At 35.7% G+C, this 24,335-nt stretch overlaps 2 protein-coding genes across 2 annotated transcripts; one reads left to right on the forward strand and one right to left on the reverse strand.

The window, feature by feature from the left end:
- The first annotated feature begins 6,100 nt into the window (after nt 1–6,100).
- Nucleotides 6,101–8,934, forward strand: LOC132278232 (L-tryptophan--pyruvate aminotransferase 1-like). Its single transcript, XM_059780037.1, has 5 exons — nt 6,101–6,222; nt 6,899–7,202; nt 7,937–8,223; nt 8,332–8,633; nt 8,729–8,934. Exons 1-5 carry the CDS (start codon nt 6,101–6,103, stop codon nt 8,932–8,934), a joined length of 1,221 nt encoding a protein of 406 aa, XP_059636020.1.
- A 4,158-nt stretch (nt 8,935–13,092) lies between these two features.
- Nucleotides 13,093–15,963, reverse strand: LOC132278233 (L-tryptophan--pyruvate aminotransferase 1-like). The gene is made up of 5 exons (XM_059780038.1): nt 15,842–15,963; nt 14,934–15,237; nt 13,789–14,069; nt 13,405–13,706; nt 13,093–13,298 (listed from the first exon to the last, which is right to left on the reverse strand). The coding sequence occupies exons 1-5, from the start codon at nt 15,961–15,963 to the stop codon at nt 13,093–13,095; spliced, it is 1,215 nt and encodes a 404-aa protein (XP_059636021.1).
- Nucleotides 15,964–24,335: the final 8,372 nt, after the last annotated feature.

Here is a 24,335-nt window from a genome sequence, read left to right on the forward strand (position 1 = left end):
ACTAAGATTGCCCCTGAGAATATGTAGGAAGTTCATAAGGCCATTGCTCCATCCTGGTCAATTTCTTGTAACTATGGTTCCTCTGTAATGGGCAGGGTTTGGATTTTGTGGAACCCTGCCACAGTCTCATTGGTTTCAGTCTCTGAAAGTAGTCAAGTTATACGCTGTGCCATTGAACTCATGGATGTAAAAATCAAGTGTATGGCCTCCTTTGTCTATGCCTTCAACACTGCTGTGGAGAGGAGATCATTGTGGAGGAGCATCAATATGCAGAGGGACATGACTAAGCCTTGGATTATTATGGGGGATTTCAATGTGCTGTTGAATGTCAATGAATCATTTGGAAATGCAATGAGGTGGACTACTGGTATGCAAGAGTTCAAGGAATGCCTCCACAGAAATGAATTAGAGGACCTCAAGTTCACTGGTACTTTCTTCACTTGGTCTAATGGCAGCTTTGGATGTGCTAACATATCAAGGAAGCTTGATAGGGTTCTTGTCAATCATGCTTGGATTAATCAATTTACTCAAAGTGAATGTTGTTTTTTTCCTCATGGCATCTCTGATCACTTGCCAATGGTGGTAAGGCTTGGTAGCATCTCCCTTAGGAGGAACATCCCATTTAGATTTTTAAATTTCTAGACTCTCAATGCAAAGTTTATGGATATTGTGGCCCAAGGATGGAAAATGGAAGTTACTGGCACTAACATGTATTGTGTTGTTAAGAAGCTGAGGGCACTAAAGCAACCACTAAAACAATTGAACACTAATGATTTTAGAGCCATCTCTTCTAAGGTGGAGGCCTGTAGGGAGGAGCTTTATCACTGCTAAAAATGTCTCGACCTTAACCCTGTGGATGACCAATTAAAAGTGAATGAAAAAGAGTTGGCAGCCAAATTCTCTGAGCTTTGTCTTGCAGAGGAACTGTTCTACAAGTAAAAAGCATAAATTCATTGGCTCAAGGAAGGGGATCAGAATACAGCTTACTTTTTGAAATGTTTTTCCTCTAAGGCTAACATGAGGAAGGTGCAGTCACTTGAGGATCCACTTGGGAATATTTTGCAAGGAAAGGAGCTACAGAGTGCACTGATTAATCATTTTCAGTCCTTACTTGGCCAATGCTACTTGGACTATCCAGGTATGAGCTTCTTTTCCAACCTCATTTCCAAGATAGTGCCCACACATCTCTTAATTGATCTTATCTCTATTCCCACTGACCTAGAAATCCAAAGCTGTATATTATCCTTTCACCCTTTCAAGAGTCCAGGGCCTGATGGGTTCAATGCATGCTTCTTTAAGCATGCTTAGTCTATTATTAGGCATGATATCACTGCTGCTGTCAAGGATTTTTTTGTAATTGGAAGGTTAATTACTTACTGAAATCAATTGTGCATATATAGCTCTTGTGTCCAAAAAACCAAATCCTTCCACTGCAAATGATTTCATGCCAATATATGCCACAATCCGAACCACTAATCTCGAGATCTCAAGCTCGTATCAGGACATTTATACAAATATATAGTATAACCATATCCGAATAATGACACACCAAACATATAAAATATCGTAGCTAAATTCTGACAATAGCATGACGATCATGTAAAATATCATAGTCATATACTGGCAATGGCATAATAAAATATCATCGCCATATCATGACAATGGCATGACACAGAGTGACTCTAAACTTGTTAACCAGTTCACCCACACAATACATATCACACAGCTATATCCTGACAATGGAATACAATAAAATGGATCTAACTTATTAGCTAGTCCACCTATACTAATCAATGTAACATATACATATCGTGACAATGGCTCCAATAGAAAAATCAATCAAACCAGATAATAAAAGCGAGTTTTTGCTTATTAATCAACCCACATGTTTTCCATAATGCACAAAACTCATATATGAATGATTATTATCATTTAAAACTTATAAGTTAATTAAATAAGTTCGTCCTTGTGCATTGTATAAATCATTAATATGGCAATCATTATTTAAGAATAGAAAGATGTGATTAACATCATCTATTACAATATCTAATAGTACTCTAATATGATTAGTATTATAAACACAACTATAATCTCATTATGATTAATCATCATAAGTAACATAATTAATATCATAAATCCCTTTAAATCCGATTATGTTAAATATCATTTATCATATAATTAATTCCCTTCATTCGTGTTGATCAGAGAACATTCATTTTTACTCATCTGGATTATCGATGTAGGACATTACTTTAGATTTTATTTATTGTTTAGACTTTATTAGTATTTTAGTTTTGGAATTTATTTAGGGGTCCTGTATTTATGGATTCCTGAGTTGTATTTGTTGGGATTTATATGCTTTGATAAAGCAAATTCCTATTTGGATTAAAGTGATATATGTTTCTGACGTATCTGAAATATTTATGCTTTATACAATTGGTGAATTTAATGTATTATGTTTCGATTCATCATGGAATTGATAGTTTCCACTTGATTACAAGAGATATTTATATATGTATGTAATGACGATCAATACATGAATATAAATAGTAATCATAAATTGTTTATAATCGGTAATTATGGATAGACTCATAATTAATTAAGACTTGAACTGGATCCGCGTTAGGTTGAGATATATTGCGAAAGCCGTCGTATGCAATTGCTCCTTATCATTGTCATATCATTTGACTCTTAAGTATGAGAGAAATATAGACTCTTTTATTAATTAGTAATTACTTTGATTTATTCGGCGAAATTTTCGGAATCCTTAGACCGGCACTTTAGATAATTATGCAATTAATAGTTAGAGGATTATATTTTCAATATTTGCATCATTGCTACTTGTATTTATTTTGTATTGATTATGATTGATCACAAAGTAAATTCGAAGGCCTTCGTGTATTTTTAGACAAAATGATTTATTATATATTTATTTATTTAAATTATTATTTTTGTCAAACAAATGTTTTATTATGATCGAGTCAGAAATAATCAAAGGTACCAAAATAAATATATTAATTAAGTAGTCGGATTAATGGTTTTATTTATCCGATAACTAATTATGCATAGAGGGGTCAAAGTGCAACATTGACTTAGAGGTTATTTATTATTTAATTGAAGTTCAATTAATTTCTTTTAGTGGAGTAGAAATTAATTAATGAATTAATTTAATTGGGTCCATGGACTGGATAAATTATTAATTCATTGTAGCCAAGAAAATAATAAGCCCAATATGATTCTCACTCATAGCCCAACTTGATATTGGAATCTTATTAGATTTGAGATATGTGAATTAGAGATGGAGAATGATTTATGGTTTCCTTTTCTGATTTTTATGTTGCCTATATATACATGGGTTTATGTATATTTTAGGAGTGACTTTGGAAAAGAAAAAGGAATATTTTTTTCTCTCTCTAGATTTTAGGGTTTGCTTTCTCATTTAATGGAGGCTCCCACAAGTTTAGTTTTCCAAGGTTATCATGGAGGCTTATGTGTGATTCCTAAAGGCAAAACTATTACCTAGAAGATAGAGATCCAAGGAGAAGGCATCTAGCAAAGTGATCTACAATAAGTGACATTCACTTTAGAGGAGAGATTTAAGGTTTATTCAAATTTTGTTGTAAGTATTCAATCCATTAATTGAATGATACATCATATTTTATTTTTGCATAAAACTTGTTTCTATATGATGAATAAAGATCTTTGAATCAAAATCTCCCGAATTTTTTTTAAAACTTGCATGTTTCCCAATAGTATTATGGAGAATTTTATTAATGGATATCTATGAAGATTATTAGCTGAAGAGTTATTATTTATTGATCATTATTTAGTCTTCCTTTCAGGATATATTTATTTATTTTTATTTATCCCCTTGTATTCTATATTCGTTTATTACTAATTGTTTTGATATCATCTGATTTTTAGGTGCGAAAATGATCAATCCGTATTTAAAAATTGAGGAGTATCACAACAACAATGGACTTCCTTTGGGGTTTAAAAGGATATAATGATTATTAAGTGGTGACAAAGGCATTTTGGTCGTATAAAAATTAATAAGTTGGCACATGCGTGTTTCTTTATTATGGCAACTAAACTGAATGCGGTAATTTGATAGATTTTTGAAAACTAACAAAGTTTTTAGATATTTTTTATTTTTTTTAGTATAGGGGTTTATTTTGGGATAATAACCTAGGTTTTATTTTTATTTTTTTGATGATTTTAACGCATAAACAAATAAATAAAACTCAAAAGTGATTTCATAAATAAATTTGAAAGACAAAATTTTAAAAATAATTACTCCGTCTCTAACATTTAAATAAATTTAAAAAATAATTGCTATGTCTCTAACATTTATTGTCTTTCTTATTCTACTATTTTTTTTTTTAATTATTATTTTGGTAAATAAGGTAAGTGGTCGTTGCCTACTGACTTTTCCATGTTTTCAGAATTTTTAAGACTTTTACGTGAGGATTTACTCCATCCTGACAATTGATGTGGACCAATAATAAATGTACACATCTTCTTTCATTATTATACCAGAGATGATGTATGTACCCCACCATTTGATTTTGTAGGTGAGTATATAATCGCACCACATTTGATTTGGTAATTAAAAATGACATATTCATTTATTATTGGTCCACATTAGAGGTGAGGACAGTGCATATCATAGTGAAGACTGAAGTGTTGTCCACTTCTAATTAACATCTCTCTTTAATTAATTCATCATTTTAAAAAATAATATTGTCTCTAACATTAATTGTACTTAATATTCTTATCCTACTGATTTCGAATTTTTTGTAAATAAGGTAAGTGGTAGGTATTTTTATTTATTTATTACCAAGGCAAGCAAGAGCAATATATCAAATTATTAATAGCATCAAACAAGGTAAGTGTTGTATACTACTGATTTTCTCTCTTCATTTTAAGGATTTTCTTGAATTTTTCCAATTACCATGGAGCTCTCTTTCATTAATTGATAAATTTAAAAATAAATATAAAAAATTAATAAGTATTGTCGTCCACTTCTAATTAACATCTCTCTTTAATTAATTCATAATTTTAAAAAATAATATTGTCTCTAATATTAATTGTACTTAATATTCTTATCCTACTGATTTCGAATTTTTTGTAAATAAGGTAAGTGGTAGGTATTTTTATTTATTTATTACCAAGGCAAGCAAGAGCAATATATTAAATTATTAATAGCATCAAACAAGGTATTCTACGCGAAAAGAAAGATTTGCTTTATCTAAATGTTAAAACCTTCCATGGTAATTGGAAAAATTCAAGAAAATCCTTAAAATGAAGAGAGAAAATCAGTAGTATACAGCAATCTATTAAATTATTAATAGCATCAAACAAGGTATTCTACGCGAAAAGAAAGATTTGCTCTATCTAAATGTTAAAACCTTCCATGTAAAATCAAGTGTTGTATACTACTGATTTTCTCTCTTCATTTTATTTTCTTGAATTTTTCCAATTACCATGGAGCTCTCTTTCATTAAAAAATAAATATAAAAAATTAATAAGTAACCGAACTTATGAACCGTCACAAATCTACCGCTATTCCAACCCCATCCTCCTATGAAGTGAAGATTCTCATCTAAATTCTAATGAATCAGATTGAAGTGAAGATTCTCATCTAAATTCTAATGAATCAGATTGAAAGGTCTTAGAAAATTTCTCAAATAATATTTTATCCCCAACATTTACTGACTTTCTCTAATTAACATATAACCATAATCTAGCTCTACTTTTTTATGCCTCCACATCACATAGTAAGATAATAAACCCCGTACAAGTTAAAATGGAGTGGATATATAAATAATAATAAGAAATGAAAAAAAAGTTGAGTGCAAACAAAAGCTTGACCCATTTAATACCCGTTGTTGTTTCATCATTTAATACCCTAAAAATATGCATGTAGATATTATAGACAAATAAAAAAGAAAGAATCCCGAGTTACGATCCTCCCATCTTCTGGTATTTATATAGAAGCATAGGTGTGCAGAAATGTGACACAGAAAACCAAGAGGTTTGCTTTTCCTTAACAAAAATACCTAGAGAGAGAGAGAGAGAGAGAGAGAAGAGAGAGAAAATGTTTGGCACAGAGAAGGCTCGTGTGGTGAAAAGCTCCTCGTCATCTCCTGGTCTTGTTCAATCGGAACCAAGAGAAAATGGCACAACCCTCTCATCTCATTCTGTCATTAACCTTGACCAGTGAGTTCATCTCTCAGTGTATATCTATCCATTTTTTTGGTATGAATTCAATTAGATAACCAACATATGTTTATCGTTTAAACTTGAAACCCTGTTTGAATGTTAGTTCTACTGTTGGTACCAAAATCAAATTTGTTAGTGCTGCATGGAATTACAATTGCAGAATATCTAGTTTGTAATTTGAAAGAATTTTTTTCAATTCTATTGTTCAAGACACAAATTTCATAATTAGCCCGACATAGCATAAGTTCTATTTATATAAACTAAAGTCATTGATGGTATGATTAAAAAAAAAAATTGATTTTCAAAGTGAATAATAATGCCTAATTGTCCTACATAATTATTTATAATCTTCAGATAGGTTTTTGGTATGACCCACTTTAAAACATCTTAAAGTAGTAATTAATTTTGTGAGACTGCGAACAAATAAGCCTAATTATTACTTCATTAAAAATATGCATCATAACTTGTAGATATCTGTAGAATCTCCCATTTATAAAAGCCGGAAGACAACGGATCAAATTTCATTTTGAACCAATGAAAAAAGAAAGAAAAATCTATTTGTTATGATACACGGCAGCAAATTAATTCATTTTACTTTATTTAATTTAACTCCTGGTATGGTGATTAATTAAAAGTGCTAATGTTAATTTATTATTATTTTTTTTTGTGACAGTGGTGATCCAACCATGTATGAGACTTATTGGCAGCGGATGGGTGACAAGTGTACGGTGGTGATCACGGGCAGTCAGTCACTGAGCTATTTTGTCAATATGAAGAACTTATGTTGGTTTTTGCAGCCAGAATTAGAGGAATCGATCAAGCGATTGCATCGTGTGGTTGGAAATGCAGTGACAAAAGATTATCATGTGGTGGTTGGGACGGGTTCCACCCAGCTCTTTCAGGCTGCATTGTACGCAATCAGCCCTTCTGATGCACCAGAACCCGCCAGTGTGGTTTGTGCCGTTCCTTACTACTCGGTGAGCCTAAATTGCTAACACTTCATAAGATTGAGGAAGTTCATTTAATTGTGTTATACATGTTGACTTTTGGATTTGAACAAAAACAAGTTTAAAAAATAAATGGTCATTTATGTCATTAAGTCACTTAAAACAAGGACATGGCGTTTCATGTATCTCTAGGTGACGCTATGTTAATAATTTTGTCCATTTGTGTCTAAATCACACACAAAATCTTTCTAAGTGTTATCACTCTCTCGTTTTCTGTGTGACTGGGTATTGTTAGACCAAATTCTTCTCCAACTCATAAATTCATTTTTATCAATTTTCGTGTGTTTATGCATACAAACATTACTGTATTGTGGCCTTCTGGACATTACAAAAACATAGCCACATACAGACATCGTATACATTCATAGCCACATACAGGCATCGTATACAGACATCGTATACATTCATAGCCACATACAGACATCGTATACATTCGTAGCCAGATACATTGTCAAGATCGATTGCATATGCCTGCATTTATTAAAATTTGAAAAATCCTGGTCTTACATTGCGAAAACCCATTATTATGGCAGGTACATAGTCACACCTAATTTGGATTCGACAATCAAATTACACTTCGAAACAAACACCAATGCCCTTCACACACACGCAAGGCCTCCAATTATGTTCTCTGCTTCCATTTCTTAGCATTTATTATTATTTTTTTTTGGGTAAATCAATGTATTTGTTTTGGTTGTATGCAGTTATATGCCGACGTGACGGACTTCTTGCGGTCAGGGCTATACAAGTGGGAAGGTGATGCGCATGGCTTCGATAAGGATGGTGCCTACATTGAGTTAGTCACTTCCCCGAACAACCCGGATGGCACCACTAGAGAAGCCATTGTCGAGCCAGGAGGAGGTGAAGGGAAGCTTATCCATGACCTTGCTTACTATTGGCCAAATTTTACTCCCATTACCAAACCAGCTGATCATGATATTATGCTGTTTACCGCCTCCAAATGTTCCGGCCATGCAGGATCACGCATTGGGTAATTTTTTAAATTTTCATCAATAAATATTTATACATTTTGTGACAAACACCGACATTATGGTTTACTTAATCTTATACCAATTTAAATTGAAAAAAAAAAAAAAAGTTGGGCTCTTGTTAAGGATGAAGATGTGGCAAAAAAGATGTCAAAGTTCATAGAGCTCAACACAATTGGTGTGTCCAAAGAATCCCAACTTCGAGCTGCAAAGGTTCTCGGTGTTATTGCAGATGGTTGCCAATACTGTGACTCTCTTGACTCAGATGATGTGTTTAAATATGGTAAACTTATAATGTCTGAGAGATGGAAGAAGTTAAGAGATGTGGTGGGACAAAGTGACCTGTTCAGTCTGCCTGTGTACCCAAAAGAATACTGTAATTTCATGGGGAAGTTCACAACATCGAATCCCGGTAATGATGCTTATAGATTATGACTTTGATCTAAAGTTTTATATATGGTGCAAATATAACTAGTTAATATCTTGGTTTTCTGTTTCTTCTTGCAGCCTTTGCATGGATGAAGTGCAATAGGCTTGTAGAGGACTGTGCAGAGTTTCTCCGAGGACACAAGATTCTAACAAGAAGCGGGGTGCGATTTGGGGTTGATTCAAAGCATGTTAGGGTTAGTATGGTGAGCAACGATGAAGAATTTGACCTCTTTATAGAGAGGTTGCAGGCTATTCAGGAGATTAGTAATGGGTATCATATTTGATGGGTTGACGAAGAATCTGAACGGCCGACCTCTTGTAGGATCAAACAGATTTAAAACAAGAATAATGATGACGAAAAAATTATGTAAGGATTCATAAAAGTAGCTAGTCATGTTCTTAAAATGGTTTGACTGTCCAAAGACAAAATATGGGTTGTTTGTTATTGTATTGGTCTCTTGGGCCTGGTGCTCTTGGGTTTCTGGACTTTCTGTCTGTTATCTGTGCTGAGGCTCTTCTCTTGTCCTGTTCCTTTATTATTATTATTTTTTTAATGAATTGATTTATCGAAAAATTAAAAAGTAATTTAATACTAATTTATGTAATTGAGAACCAAATTATTAAAGGTGATAAAATAATTCAGTTTGAAGTGTATAAAAGAATAACTGAAAATCACGCTTAAATAAAGTTAAGAGTCTTAAATCATTTTAACTTTATTTAAGTAAAATAATAACATAACATATGCATTAAGAAATAAGAACTATTTTAACCCTCCAAACAATAATTTCTCAATCTTAATAATTTAAGAAAACCCACTGATTTTTAATTCCTTCAAATTAATTTGCCCTCCTAACAATTTGTACACGAAAATTTGGAGGATGGAATTGCAGAGGACAAGGAGGATATGTGAGTCTTTGCCTCCGTTTTTGCTTGTGTTTGGTGATAAAATCGAGGCCATTGATCATAGGTGAAATCAACGTGGGCTTGGTAGGTGACACTGGAGTGGTAGGGGCAAGATTGGAAGCAGATAGCCTTACTCATTTAACTGGCCAAACCCAATGTCACCGGTGACGAACCATGTTGCAGACCACCATTGATTTCCATTTATAGTTACATTTTAAAGTATATTACTATATTTAAATCATTAAGATGCTTTTTAAAATATAGTTGATTTCAATTTATAGGATATTACCATTTTTTGTTTTTGTTTTTGCAGGTAACTCGCCCACTCTCAGCCCTAATCCTTCCGCTCTTCTTCAAAGATGGGGGTACTCTTTTATACTACCTATGTCCCATAAAAAATATTTTGTTTGGGAAATCGTGATTCAAGAAAACAAATAATTATTAAAATATTTGGGACGGCCCTAACTAATTACAAACGAGCCACGCAATCAAAAAATTAAATAAAGTTGACACATTTTATTGCGTGTGATCCGCCGATATCAAATGTTCTTGAATCATCTAATAATTTTTGGGGAGTAATGTTATTTTGCCCTACTTGAAAACACCGACATACCTACATGGCTGGTCACGTGTTCAAATGACTATCCAAATTAAACTAAAATATAAAACTCTGGCGGCCTAAAAATCCATTAAGGCAAGCATATATATATAGAGAGAGAGAGAGAGAGAGAGAGAGAGAGATAGGTTTGGTAATATTGCTGATGGGTCTTTTGGGTTCTGATTTGATTTTCAAGGTCACATTCATGATACAGACAAAACATTGATGGTGGTGGTGGTTTGCCAATGGGGTAGGTGGTGGCGACGGTGGTGTTCAGTGACTTGATGGGTGGTCGCTTAGTAATGGTGGTTACAGCCGATGGGTGGAACCGGTAAGACCGGAGAGGTATTGCGCAGTCGCCGGTGACGATCCAGAACTGATGATGAAACCCACGATGCCGAGTCAGATAAACCCACGATGCCGAGCCAGAACTGAGAAATTGGTTATTGATAGAGAGATTTGAGAACATCAAGATGAACGTCTTCACCGACGTCTCCAGCAACCAAGACCAATCCACCACAATCGCCGACGCGTCGGACATGAACGCGAATTACTGCCCGTCGAAATCGCTATTGACGTTGGTGAATCCAGTGATCGAGGAGAGTCTGGCCGGACGGTGAATCTGGTGAATCGCACCGGTGAAGACCATCGTCGATTGAAAGAGATAGATAAGAGAGTAAAGCTGAGACGAAGAAGGGGAAGGGTACCTGTACGCCAGTTGGACCAATCTAGTATTGACACGCACTATCGGTTTTTTTGGGGGTGAATGGTAGTCGTCAAAATTAGCATTATTCAATTTCTCAGTGAGAGCTTATATCCAGCGATGACAAATTTTCCATTCCTACTGGGATCCTTTTAGCTAAACGGGGATGCGAATCGGGGCAAATTTTGAATCCCTGTCGGGGCCGGGGATTGGATAAACTCGTCCCGCCCCGATTAAGTGTGAAGTTATTAATATAAATAAATTATAATTATTATATACGTGAAAATAAGAAAAAATGCGTTTTTCTTTAATAAAAAAAATTATGAGGCCGAGGCCGGGGCGGGGACGGGGATATGGTGTCGGGGGCGGGGCCGGGTATGAAAATTCTGACAAAATTTTAAGCGAGGATGGGGAATGAAAAATATATCGGGGATGGGGATGGGGAATGGAATCCCCACTCCACCCCGCTCCCTTGCCATCTCTACTTATATCATTTAGACAATGAGAAAGTATATAATACTCCAAAAATATTTTACACATGTTATGTCTTGGGTATTGTAAACTTTAAAGATGAAATACCCATATGTGTAAACTTTAAAGATGAAATATAGTTGGCTGTTGATAATGTTATCGTGATTCACATGTGAGTCACGATTCTCCAAACAGGACATTTATTTTGGGATGGAGAAAGTAAATAAGTAAGGTAAGAACTCGGCAATACACATTTTATTTTATTTATTTATTTATTTACCCACTATATTTTTGTCCCACTGGAGCTCCAGCACTCAACCTCCAAACAAAGAGGAAAGAAATAATTATTAGATTATTTGGAACGATCCCAACTAATTACAAACGGGTCACGCAATCAAAAAAATTAAATAAAGTTGACACATTTGATTGCGTGTGATTGGCCCATGGCAAATGTTCTCGAATTATCTAATAATTTCTCAGTGAGAGCTTATACTCCGTATCATTTAGACCATGAGAAAGTATATAATACTTCAGTAATATTTTACACATGGTATCCCCATTCAATACAAAGTCATGTCCTGGGTATTGTAAACTTTATCTTAGGCAATAAATGTTATAGACAAGGTACCTTTGATGTTACTAAAGGTCATCTAGTCAATGGTTTAACATCCCATTGATCTTTAAAGAGGAGGGGGAGGGTTCGAGCCTACCGGGGTGTGTTCACCCGAAAGGTGTCGGGGTTTGAACAGAGAGTGTTCCGAGTTTGAATGAAAAAGAATGTTGGAGAGGCATTATCCCACTTCTATCCGAATAAAAAAATAATTACATATTATATGAGTTGAGATCACGAAACCAAACCCGTTACAAATGTTACAAATATTCCAAATAGAGTAAACATCTTCTTTACTAAAGAGTTACCGATTCTTTAAATTCAAAAGCATTTTGGTCAACAAAGAGGCTACATTAGCGATTTCAGAGATAAATGAATCGATTAAAACTACGCCATCAAATGATAAATGAATCGATTAAAACATTCTGTCATCAAATGTTTCAAGCCTTTTTTTTTTCTTTCGAGAGATGTCCCCAAATGGTGCAAGTGCAACTACCAATAGTTTCTCTCCCTATCATTTTGTTCCGCTTTTATCTGTGACTAAGTTGATTGAAAATACCCTAGTTGCAACATTTTATTTTATATTTATTTTTTATTTAAATTGTACTACTATAAAATATGTGACATGTGGCGGTAATCCATAAATGGATTTGGGCCACTTGAGCCTCTTGCTAAAAGAGAAGAGTCTACCCCAACAAGGCTAAGCACAAACCAATCCGAAGACGTACATAAGCCCAACAAGCCCATTTTTGGAATTCAAATAGCCAAATTGAAGAGGAACAAAAACTTTGACAAAAAAAAATTGTTTGGTCGGCACTCGGCATGTTTGATGTATCGAGTGTATACAATGTGAACCGATACTATAACAGAATTATTTCATCATATTAATTTTGGCCTTAAATACATAAATTAATTAAATACTCCATGATGAAGTAACATTGTGCAAACACCGTACGATAGAAATTTAACAGTAATTTAAAAGTCATTTTATAGATTTAATTTTATAGATTTAGCATAACTGTTGATAATAACTAGAACAACTGTTGATAAAACTAGAACAACATATGAAAACCTACATTTTCTATAAATATAATATCTTAACCTAACCGGCAAAGGTAATTTCATCATCATCTCTCTCAGATTTCAATATCAACTCATCAAATATGATACTCATTACTGGTCTCTTGAATAGCCAGCAACCTCTCTATAAAGAGGTTAAATTCTTCATCCTTGCTTACCATACTAACCCTAACATGCTTTGAATCAGCCCCAAATCGCTCTCCGCTTCTGGTTATAATCTTCTGTCCTCGAAGTAGCTCTGCACAGTCCTCTATATTCCTATTGCACTTCATCCATGCAAAGGCTATAAGAAAGGAAAAGAAAAAGCCAGTTATTTTGCACCATCGTATATTTTATCTAAATATTTTAAAACTAATTAAAATCCCAATCGGAAAGAATGGGGATATTACCGGGATATGATTCAGTGAACTTCCCCATGAAATTACAGTATTCTTTCGCGTACTCAGGCAGACTGAACATGTCGCTTTGTCCCACCACGTCCCTTAACTTGTTCCATCTCTCAGACATTATAAGTTTACCATATTCAAACACATTATCTGAGTCCGGAGTGTCACAGGATTGGCAGCTATCTGCAATGACACCTAGGACCTTTGCAGCTCGAAGTTGGGATTCCTTTGACACACCAATTGTGTTGAGCTCTATGAACTTTGTCATCTTTTTTGCCACATCTTTATCCTTCACGAGAGCCCATCTTTACAAAATAACAAGATAGATTATATCACATCATGTATAAATGTTTCTTGGTAGGCAAACATTTAAAATTAGAAAATTACCCAATGCGTGATCCGGCATGTCCGGTAGATTTGGAGACAGTAAAGAGCATAATATCATGATCAGCTGGTTTGGTAATGGGAGTAAATTGGGGCCAATAGTAGGCAAGGTCATGGACAAGCTTGCCGCCTCCTCTCTTGACAATGGCGTCTCTAGTATTGCCGTCAGGGTTGTTTGGGGAAGTGATCAACTCAATGTAAGCACCATCCTTATCGAAGGCATGTGCATCACCTCCCCACTTGTAAAGCCCTGAGCGCAAAAAGTCCGTCACAGCTGCATAGGACTGTAAACAACCAAACCAAAACAAATAAATAATTATAAAATTAGAAAGAAAGAGAAAATTATTCAATTAAACTCTTCTCAAAATACTTTCATGCACTTGTGTTGTGTGACGTTAGTGTTTCAAAGAGTAATTAATGTATTATTGAATATTGAACTCTGTATCTAAATTGGCATGCTGACACACTTTTAATTGTTCTGACTCACGGTTCTTTAAAAGTGTAATTAATGTAGTACATGAATCCAAAGTCCAAACTGACATGCGGTAATCATTTTGACTAGCAACTAATATTCGACAAAATTACATGTGATTATGTACTATACGTCATAATTAATAATTTCATGTCCACTCGGCCATAATATTTGTGCAGCATCATAATTACATGTGCTGCATACTTGTGTAATTGCAATGCGAGCCCAGGATTTTTCAAATTTTAATAAACGTGGGCATATGCAATCTAGCTTGAACATTCAGTCTGGCTATTAATGCATACATGTCCATGTTACTATGTGTTTTTTAATGTCCAGACGGCCACAATATAGTGTTTGTATATACAGATACACGAATCAGCATGTGTTTGTTGCCTTTCTTATTCTTCCTATACAAACAGATCGAATTCTAAATTTATTTTCTTACGCATGCTTGTTCCTTATAACATGTTATAACATGTAAAGTGCACTACAATGTGCATAACTAACAAAGTATATATCACCTAGAGACACGATCTGTTACACAACATGAAACATTACGTCCTTGTTTTAAGAGACTCTTGTTAAATCCAAATTAAAAAGTCAAGGAACTATATATGATAATGTATAAATCAACTTCTTCAATTACATGCATGAAGCATTAGCGATTGAGGCTCACCGAGTAGTAAGGAATGGCACAGACCACACTGATGGGTTCCAGTGCATCAGAAGGGGAGAGTGCATACAATGCAGCTTGAAAGAGTTGGGTTGAACCCGTTCCGACCACCACATGATGATCTTTGGTCACTGCATTGCCCACTACATGATGCACTCGCTTGATCGATTCCTCCAATTCTGGCTCCAAAAACCAGCATAAGTTCTTCATATTGGAAAAATAGCTCAATGACTGAGAGCCGGGGATCACCACAGTGCACTTGTCACCCATTCGCTGCCAGTAGGCCTCAAACATGGTTGGATCACCACTGTCACAAAATAATAATAATAAAATAACAATAGCACTATTAATTAATCACATACCAGGAGTTAAATTAAATAAAGTAAAATTAATTAATTTGATGCAGTATACCATAAAAAGAATGTCATTGAAAGCAAAACTCTTAAAAATTAGAATTTTATTTCTTTTTTCATTGGTTCAAAATGAAATTTGATTTGTACCTGCATTGTTGGAAGCCTAGAAGAACTATGTTTTACCTTTTATAAATGAGAGATGATACACATCTATATATCTCTCCACAAATGACTAAAGTTCGTATAAATAGAACAAACAAATTTGGTTTTGGGACCGATCGTATGTATACGCCTTTAAATAGAAAAAATCCATAGGGACCCGCATGAATCTAACCATGCAAGGATCTTTGTTTCATATAAAACTAATAAAGCAAGTGTAATTTCCAAATTACACATATATCAATTTACTGTGATTGCAACATTTGTATGTTGAAACCAAATGTATGACATGAGTGAACAATTTTTTTACACAAGTAAGTAATTTCTATGTTATCTAATTTAAATACCACCATTTTCAACTGATCAAAATGGTGAAGATGGATTGAGAGATGGACTTACTGGTCAAGGTTAATGACAGAATGGGATGAGAGGGTTGTGCCATTCTCTCTTGTTTCCGAGTGATCAAGACCAGCAGATGACGAGGAGCTTTTCACCACACGAGCCTTCTCTGTGCCACACATTCTCTCTCTCTCTCTCTCTCTAGGTATTCTTATTCTTGTTAAGGAAAAGTGATGGTTTTGTGAGACACATTTCTGGTCATGTATGCTACTGTATAAATACCAAATGATTGGAGGGTCATGACCCTAAAATAGGAGGGTCGTGACCCTTTCTTTTTTATTTTTCAAAATATCGAATATAGATATTTTGAGGGTATTAAATGATGAAAGTACAAACGGTTATTTATTATCATTATTTTAATCAGAAGGGTTTATTATAATATTATTTGTGGATGTATAAAAATAAGGTGGAGAAGGATTAACGGTTATTTATTAATTAGAAAAAGGTCAAAGACTTACTGCAGATTAGGAATCTCGGTGATAAGGATGGGAAATAAATGTATGGGATAAAATGTTATTTGAGAAATCCTCTGAATTGTTACGACTTTTCAATTCCATTTATTAGATGAGATTTATATTTCATTATATGGAGTCGCGATGGTTCAATGAATGGTTATTATTTTTAAAATTTCATAATTAATTAAAGAAAGATACACACAATCTAGAAAAAGTGGTTATTATTTTAAATTTTTTATAATTAATTAAAGAGAGATGCACACAATCTAGAAAAAGTGGTTATTATTTTTAAAATTTCATAATTAATTAAAGAGAGATGCACACAATCTAGAAAAAGTGGTTATTATTTTTAAAATTTCATAATTAATTAAAGAGAGATGCACACAATCTAGAAAAAGTCGTGAAAATCCAGAAAATGAGGAGAGAAATCGGCGAGATAGGAAAAACAATAAATGTTAAAGACAATTATATTTATGAAATTTTAATTAATTTTTTTCCAAACTCAAATGACAGTGATTTCATAAATGATAAACATCAAATGAAATATAAATCTCTAATAAATTTTTGGGTTTAATTAAAGTCAGATGCACATAATCTAGAAAAAGTCATGAAAATTCAGAAAATAATGTTTTATCATTTATGAAATCACTCGTCATTTGAGTTTGGAAAAAATTTAATTAAAATTTGAATTTAAAATTTGTGAATAGTTTATTTATAATTTAAAAATGAGATAATATCACTTACCTTTCTTGAGGTTAGGTGTAACGGGTGGGCACTTGCCCATTTATCCAAAAGTTCGAACTGTTAGGTAAGGCCGCATACCCACTCATTTATACCCAATCTCTTTCCCATCCGATTCCGATGCGGGACAAAATGACCCTTGTTACATTCTCCCCCACCCAAACTCGCAACGCCCTCGTTGCAGTTGGGCCACCCTGCCTACCTGGGTGGACTCACCCGGACGCCTTCCGGGCCGGGCTCTTGGCGTGGCACGGGATCAAGAATTGGGTTTGGTTCTGATACCAACTGTAACGGGTGGGCGCTTGCCCATTTACCCAAAAGCTCGAACTGTTAGGTAAGGCTGCATACCCACCCATTTATACCCAATCTTTTTCCCATTCGATTCCGATGTGGGACAAAATGACCCTTGTTACATTAGGCCTAATTATAATCAGTATTCCTGACGTTTCAAAATTTACAAAAACCTCCCTTTAATGTGACCGGAGTTAGATTCTAGTGAAATGTTTGTTAAATGACTAAAATACTCTTATTTTATAAAATTAAAAATACAAAATTACAAAATTACCCACCAAACTCTATACCTACACCATCTTTCTTCCCTCTCACCACAATCAGCGTTTATCAATTCATTTGAAAGAATTTAGGTGCAAGGTCCACTTGAACTGTTGAACACATAGAACCTTTGGCATAACTTTTCAGAGAAATGATTTTATCCTTATATGGAATTAAATTTTCAGAACTCTACCACCCCAGATGGAGAATATCAAACTTTTCAACTGTATAACTCACAATATATATATATACACACACACATAATACATAACTGAATCATTCATAAACCCTCATCTGATCTTCTCTTTTCTCTTTATTCAACACTTATCTCCTTTATACTAATTTGAAACTTCTAATATGACTGATTTAGTCAGGTCAGACTCATCACCAACTGGGTTCAGATCTCACCATTCGCAATAGGTGATCTACCAAAGACCGATTCTAGTACCAACTCGTTCTTGCCACCACCACCAAACTCACATTCTTCATGGCTATCTAAATCCAACCAAAACTTAGATCCAAAAGAGCCCGAATCAGAAACGAAGCATGAAGGGAGAGAGAGCAAACACGGTTTATACACAGGGGTCCGAATGTGGACATGGGGCAAATGGAAATTTGAGATCCGTGAGCCCCGAAAGAAGTCACGGATTTGGCTTGGAACTTTTGCCACCCCTAAAATCGAGGCCCGAACTCACCGAGTTGCTTCTCCGGCCCACCGAGTGATCTCCACGTGATGTCCAATGTGGCATCAACGGACCACGTCAACCCTCCGCCACCACCGTCATCGACATCGTCGTCATTTATGTCGGAACTTTCGACACTGAATGAACTGAGCGAGATAGTTGAGCTAACGAGTCTGGGAACGGGTTACGACTCAGCAGAGTTGAGGAACGATTTCGTGTTTGTTGACTCGTTAGATGGATGGGTAAATTAGCCGTGGTTGCACAGTGCGATAGTTGGGTTACAACTCGTTCTCGCGTGGCGATGAAAAGATGACTGAAACACACCGGTGATGAACTGTTGGGCGGTGAGCAGGCGATGGCGATGCAAGGATTGTTGACGGCGATTACGAGTTGTCAGCGAGGACTGGATTTACCGGCGGGCCGCGGAGCTACTCTAAAATTGTTCCTTGGTTGATGTTCGTTCTAGGTTTTTTTATTTTATTTTTTTTTAAGGGTAAATGTTAGGAGTTAGTTGGTGACAAGACTGGAACTCATGCATTACAAGAACCAACAGGAGACATTTTACCAGTTAGGTGAGAAGACTTCGGCAGTTGATGGGTTTGTTGAGGAGGATAAATCTGAGGCTAGATTGAGGTGGGGGGTGAAGGAGGAGGGTATATAAGTAATTTTAAATAAAAAATAAGGATGTATATGCCTTTGTAATTTTTCTTAGGATAAATGTGATATTTCATGCTAAAAAATAAGTGATGTCATTAAAAAAAACTAGCATTGACTATTATCGGAAGGGGAAAAATGTTACAACCAAGCTAACTTTGAGGGAGATTTTTGAAAATTTTGAAACTTTAAAGGTATTACTTGTAATTAGGCCTAATCTCGAAAGTGATAAGTGATAGGAGAAAGTGTTACAACCTGGCTAACTTTGAGGGAAATTTTTATAATTTTTGAAACATTAAGAGTAGTGTCGATAATTAGGCTTAATCTCCAAAGAGGTAAGTGATATTATCCCTTTAAAAATAGTATCTTATTTATCTTGAGTAAAAAACTTTTTCACACCAATTATGCTGACAGTGGGAGACAAAGTTGTAATACCCCGTAATTTTAAAATGTATTTAAATTAATTTTGTGTTAGGTTAATTAATTTTATTTATTTGTGCATACTACATTATTATATTATGTTCATTTAATTGTGCATGTAAAGTGATTGTGTATGTTAAAATAGTAAATTTATTCATTTAATTATGCATGTATTATTAATAATAATTTTATTTGTTGGTTATGCTTATATTAATCATTATTAGTTAATTAAAGTATTATATTTGTGTTATATAGTATTATGATGATATAATGTATTATTTTGTAATAATAATAATTATATTAGTTTAATAATAATAATAATAATAATAATATAATAATAATAATAATTATTATAAAAGTTTATTAATAATAATATTAGTAATAATAATAATAATATTTATAATAAGAATAATAGTATTAAACCAAAGTCATGATGAAATTAGAGATTAGGATAGGATTGCATCAATGGTTATGGTTGGAATTAAAGCCATATAGGTAGGAATATGAGAAATGGGTGAGAAGTTATTATAAATTAGATATTTGTAATATTTATATTATATATTTTGTCTATAAATTAACTAGCTTGCCTTAGAAAAAAATAAAAGGGAGTTAGAAGCAAAGTATAAATTCTAGAGAGCTATTTTATAAGAGTGAAAGGAAAGGAGAAAGAGAAAGAAGCTTGGACCGGTGTAGGCAATTTTTCCCGACTACGCGCAGACCGGCGGATTTATTTTAAATCCAAAAAGGCAAGTTATTATCTACTTTTCCCCTTTGAATTAATAAATTAATTGTTTAGTTTAGTTTTATGCATAGAGCCAAGGTTTAGAGGTTAATAAATTATTAATTTTATTTTATTCAAATTAATGGAATTTTAATTATATAGGATGGTATATATTTATTTAATGTCCTATGAAATTAATAATGGCTAAAAATAATTAAATAAGACTTTAGGGATTTTTCTAGAATTTTCTAGATTTTTCCGGGCATTTTCTGCAATTTCCGGCGACCTTCCGGCGAGTTTTCCGGTCGCCGGCAGTGGGGGAGACGACCGGAGTGATCCGGTGCAACGCGGCGCACCATAGGAGGGTGTACGCGCGCATCCTGGCCATTAGTGGAGTCTGATTGATCCGGTGCATCGCGGTCCATGATACCGCGGTACACCCGGATCTGTGGGCGTTGGATGGAGGGAAGATAGGGTGAGATGATCCGGTGTGACGCGAGTACGGAGTCCGGATGCAGCCAACCAACCAGGAAGTGACACGTCAGCAAGGCACCCTTAGTACGCGCGTGGCAGCGCGTGCGCGCGCGTGGGACTCTCCAAACGCGCGTGGGAGCGCGTGTGCGCGCGTGGCTGACGCCAGACGCGCGTGGGAGAGTGGGAAAGCTTGGCGGCGCGTGTGGGGAGCTCTGGGAGGCGCGTGGGGGCGCGTGAAGGGCCTCTGCGGCTGCTGGAAAAGTCCAGAATACCCCTAGGGACTGTTTTGTCATTACCAGGACCTTCACTATACATTTTGGGGCCTCGGGTTGGCATTTTTGGAATTAACGGGACATTATATTATTATTTTATTTCTCGTTAATTATTATAATTGTCCGATTAATATTTCTAAATATTAATTGTATCAGTTAAAGTGCGAATCGCTAGTAAACATATGTAATTGATTTAACGACTATTAATGGTATTATTTTATTAAACTGTAATAACCGCTAATGTTAAATTAATTAGTGCTTGGTTTTCTTCATATAAATAACCCATTATATATTATGGAATATTTATACTGTTAATCGTATATAAACCATGATTATTATGCTGTGTGCATTTCAGGGAATAAATGGACTGTTTATTATGTCGCATTTATATTATATGGATGTGTTGCCATATAGAACCATGTGAGCTGACTAATAAGTTTAGACTCATTTATACCTTATGCATTCGTTGCGATAGACAGATGTGTGGCTGTCGGGGTATGTGGTTTAATATTATTGGCATGTGTTGCCTAATTGACATACTCGGTATATTTATTAATATTATTGGCATGTGTTGCCTAATTGACATACTCGGTATATTTATTAATATTATTGGCATGTGTTGCCTAATTGACATACTCGGTATATTTATTAATATTATTGGCATGTGTTGCCTAATTGACATACTCGGTATATTTCTTAATATTGTTGGCAAGTGTTGCCTAATTTATATGCTCAGTATATTCATCAGTACTTTGCGAGGTGTTATCACTGTGTAGTTCGTTATAGTCTGTGTTGTCAGTACCGTGCACCATGTATAATAGCTGATTTCCCGGGTAGGGAAAGGCGACACTTAACCACCTAGTGTGAGTCTAAGTGATCACCGTCTATTCTGGTTGAGGTCATGTTATACATCGGATAGTTCCCGTAGGATGTATACAGATATAGTACTCATCCGATTCATAATGATTAATTTATTTGATTCTCTGATTTGGGTCATAGTAGAGAGGACTTGCTCGTGGGGTTGACCCACCATTGTTGTTATTTCAGGATACGGTCAGTATCCGTTTCAAGGCTGAGGTTAGCAGTGTGGGACCATCATCCGAACTCATCTACTCCTACGATCCAGTGCAGGGTAGAAGTTTTATGTAGTATTTCAGTTTCAGTTTTTATTTACTTTTGACGTTGAACTCTCAGGGTTATATTTAGGGATCCCTGACGTAGGATTTCCAAGTTGTAATGAAGTACTGTATTAAATAAAGGATGGATGGATGTTGTATTATTTAATGTTTCTTTCCTGTCTAAATTCTTTTATTTCCATCATTTTGTATTCCATGCTTGTATATTGCCAATTGTTTTTGATATCCCTCGTTTTTCGTGTATAAGCCTGATCAACTTATGCGTGGAAAATGTGGGGGTGTTACAGTTGGTATCAGAGCATTCCAGGTTCGAGTGTCTTAGGGATCTGTGATTACTATACTTCCGCGTTGTGTATTCTGATAATTAGAGCCTAAGTATTAGGGTTCTTTGTATTCTTTTAGTCGGTCCATTATAATGTACTGACGTTAGATTTTTCTGAATTTAAAAGAAGGATGTCTCGGCATGGGACAAGGAATGCGAACCGTCATCGCAGTATTTCCCCAACTCAAAATGAGAATCAGGAATTTTCTCCTCAAGTTGCTGACATCATTGCACGAGCTGTGGCAGCAGGAGTAGCATCTGCTCTACGAAACCAGCAACCTCCTCCGATAGTACCTGTTCCTGAACCAGTGGCACAGCCAATGTCATGGGACAAAGTTCGTCACTCGTTCATCCGGGGAAATCCACCAACGTTTGCGGGGTCCACAGATGTCCTGTTAGCATATCAGTGGAAACAGGAGAGCGAGCGTCATCTTCGGATGGTAATCTGTACCGAAGTGCAGAAACAGATGCTGGCTACGTTTATGCTGATAGGCAATGCATTACAGTGGTGGGAGTCTATTACTACTGTCGATGAGAGGACCAGATTGACGTATGCTGAATTTCAGACTCGCTTTGACGACAAGTATTTTCCTATGTCAGTAAGATCAGCGATGAAGACCGAATTTCTGGATCTGCAACAGGAAGATATGACTGTGGCTGAGTATGAACAGAAGTTCATTAATTTGTCATTATTTGCACCAGAGGAGGTCAATACGGAAGAAAAGAAGCGAGACCGCTTTGTGAAGGGGTTGATATGGCCGATTAAAGTGGTGATCTTAGGTAGTCCGGCATATACTACTTATATCCAGGTGGTTAATGCCGCCTTACAGCACTGCCAGATGAGGAGTGATTACCGGAAGTCCAAGGGAGATAAGCGGACTAACCGAGACTACCAGACAGTGGAGAAAGGAAGCAGCAGTGGTGCCAAGTCCAATGATCGGGGCAGATTTCAAGGACATCAACCTTGGAAGAAAAACAAAGGAAACCCAGATGTGCAGAGGGATGGAGTCCCTAATCAGGGTAGACAAGGTGGGATACCTCAGACCGGACAGGAACAGTGGTCGGGAAATCAACAGAGAAGGCAGGCAGGTCCTTTTACGGGACGTTGTTATCACTGTAGAGAGATTGGGCATCCGGCCAAGATGTGTCCCAAAGCTAAGCAGGGACAGTATGGGCAGCCGAGACCTAATCAGCCATTACCTCTACCGGCCCCACCGATGCCACGTGGGCAAGTTCAGAATTTTCCGGCACTTCCAGCACCACCATTTCCTCCGGGACAACCTCCACAGCAGTTGCATCATGGCAGAGTTTATAACTTCATGCCACATAATGCGCAGGCTCCTCAGGCTATTGAGGGTATGTTTTCTATACATGGTAGAACTGCTCGTATACTGTTTGACACTGGTGCATCACATTCTTTTGTGTCTAGATCTTTTGTTATCTTATCTGGTATGACGACTCAGTTATGTGACCAACCTCTTAATATTTATACACCATTGGGAGTTGGCGCAATTTTACGAGAGTATAGCGGTGATATCCGTATAGATATGGGCCGGCTTCGATTTCTTGCAAATTTGTTAGTGTTAGATATGCATTCGTATGATGTTATACTTGGGATGGACTGGTTATCTCAGTACCATGCTCAGGTTAACTGTTACGAAAAGTCTATTGTATTTTCCATACCAGGACAGGAGATGTATCTTCTTGTTGTACCACAACCTGATAGAGGGCCTAGCACTTATTTATTCGTTCTTGAGGAGGACTCACAGGAAGCGACTGCGGTATCTCTTGACAGCATCCCGGTAGTACAGGAATTCCAGGATGTATTCCAGGAAATTCCAGGCTTGCCACCGAGTCGAGAGATAGATTTCGTTATTGATTTAGCTCCAGGCACTACGCCTATTGCTAAGGCGCCGTACCGAATGGCACCAGTGGAGATGCGAGAGTTGAAAGATCAAATTCAACAGTTGCTCAGCCAGGGATTTATTCGCAGGAGTACTTCACCATGGGGAGCACCAGTACTGTTTGTAAAGAAGAAGGATGGATCTCTTCGTCTTTGTATTG

Source organism: Cornus florida, unplaced genomic scaffold (genome assembly GCF_030987335.1).
Source record: "Cornus florida cultivar Cherokee Brave unplaced genomic scaffold, ASM3098733v1 CherokeeBrave_3.0.0_Hap2_Chr10, whole genome shotgun sequence".
In the NCBI taxonomy this organism is placed as follows: domain Eukaryota; kingdom Viridiplantae; phylum Streptophyta; class Magnoliopsida; order Cornales; family Cornaceae; genus Cornus; species Cornus florida.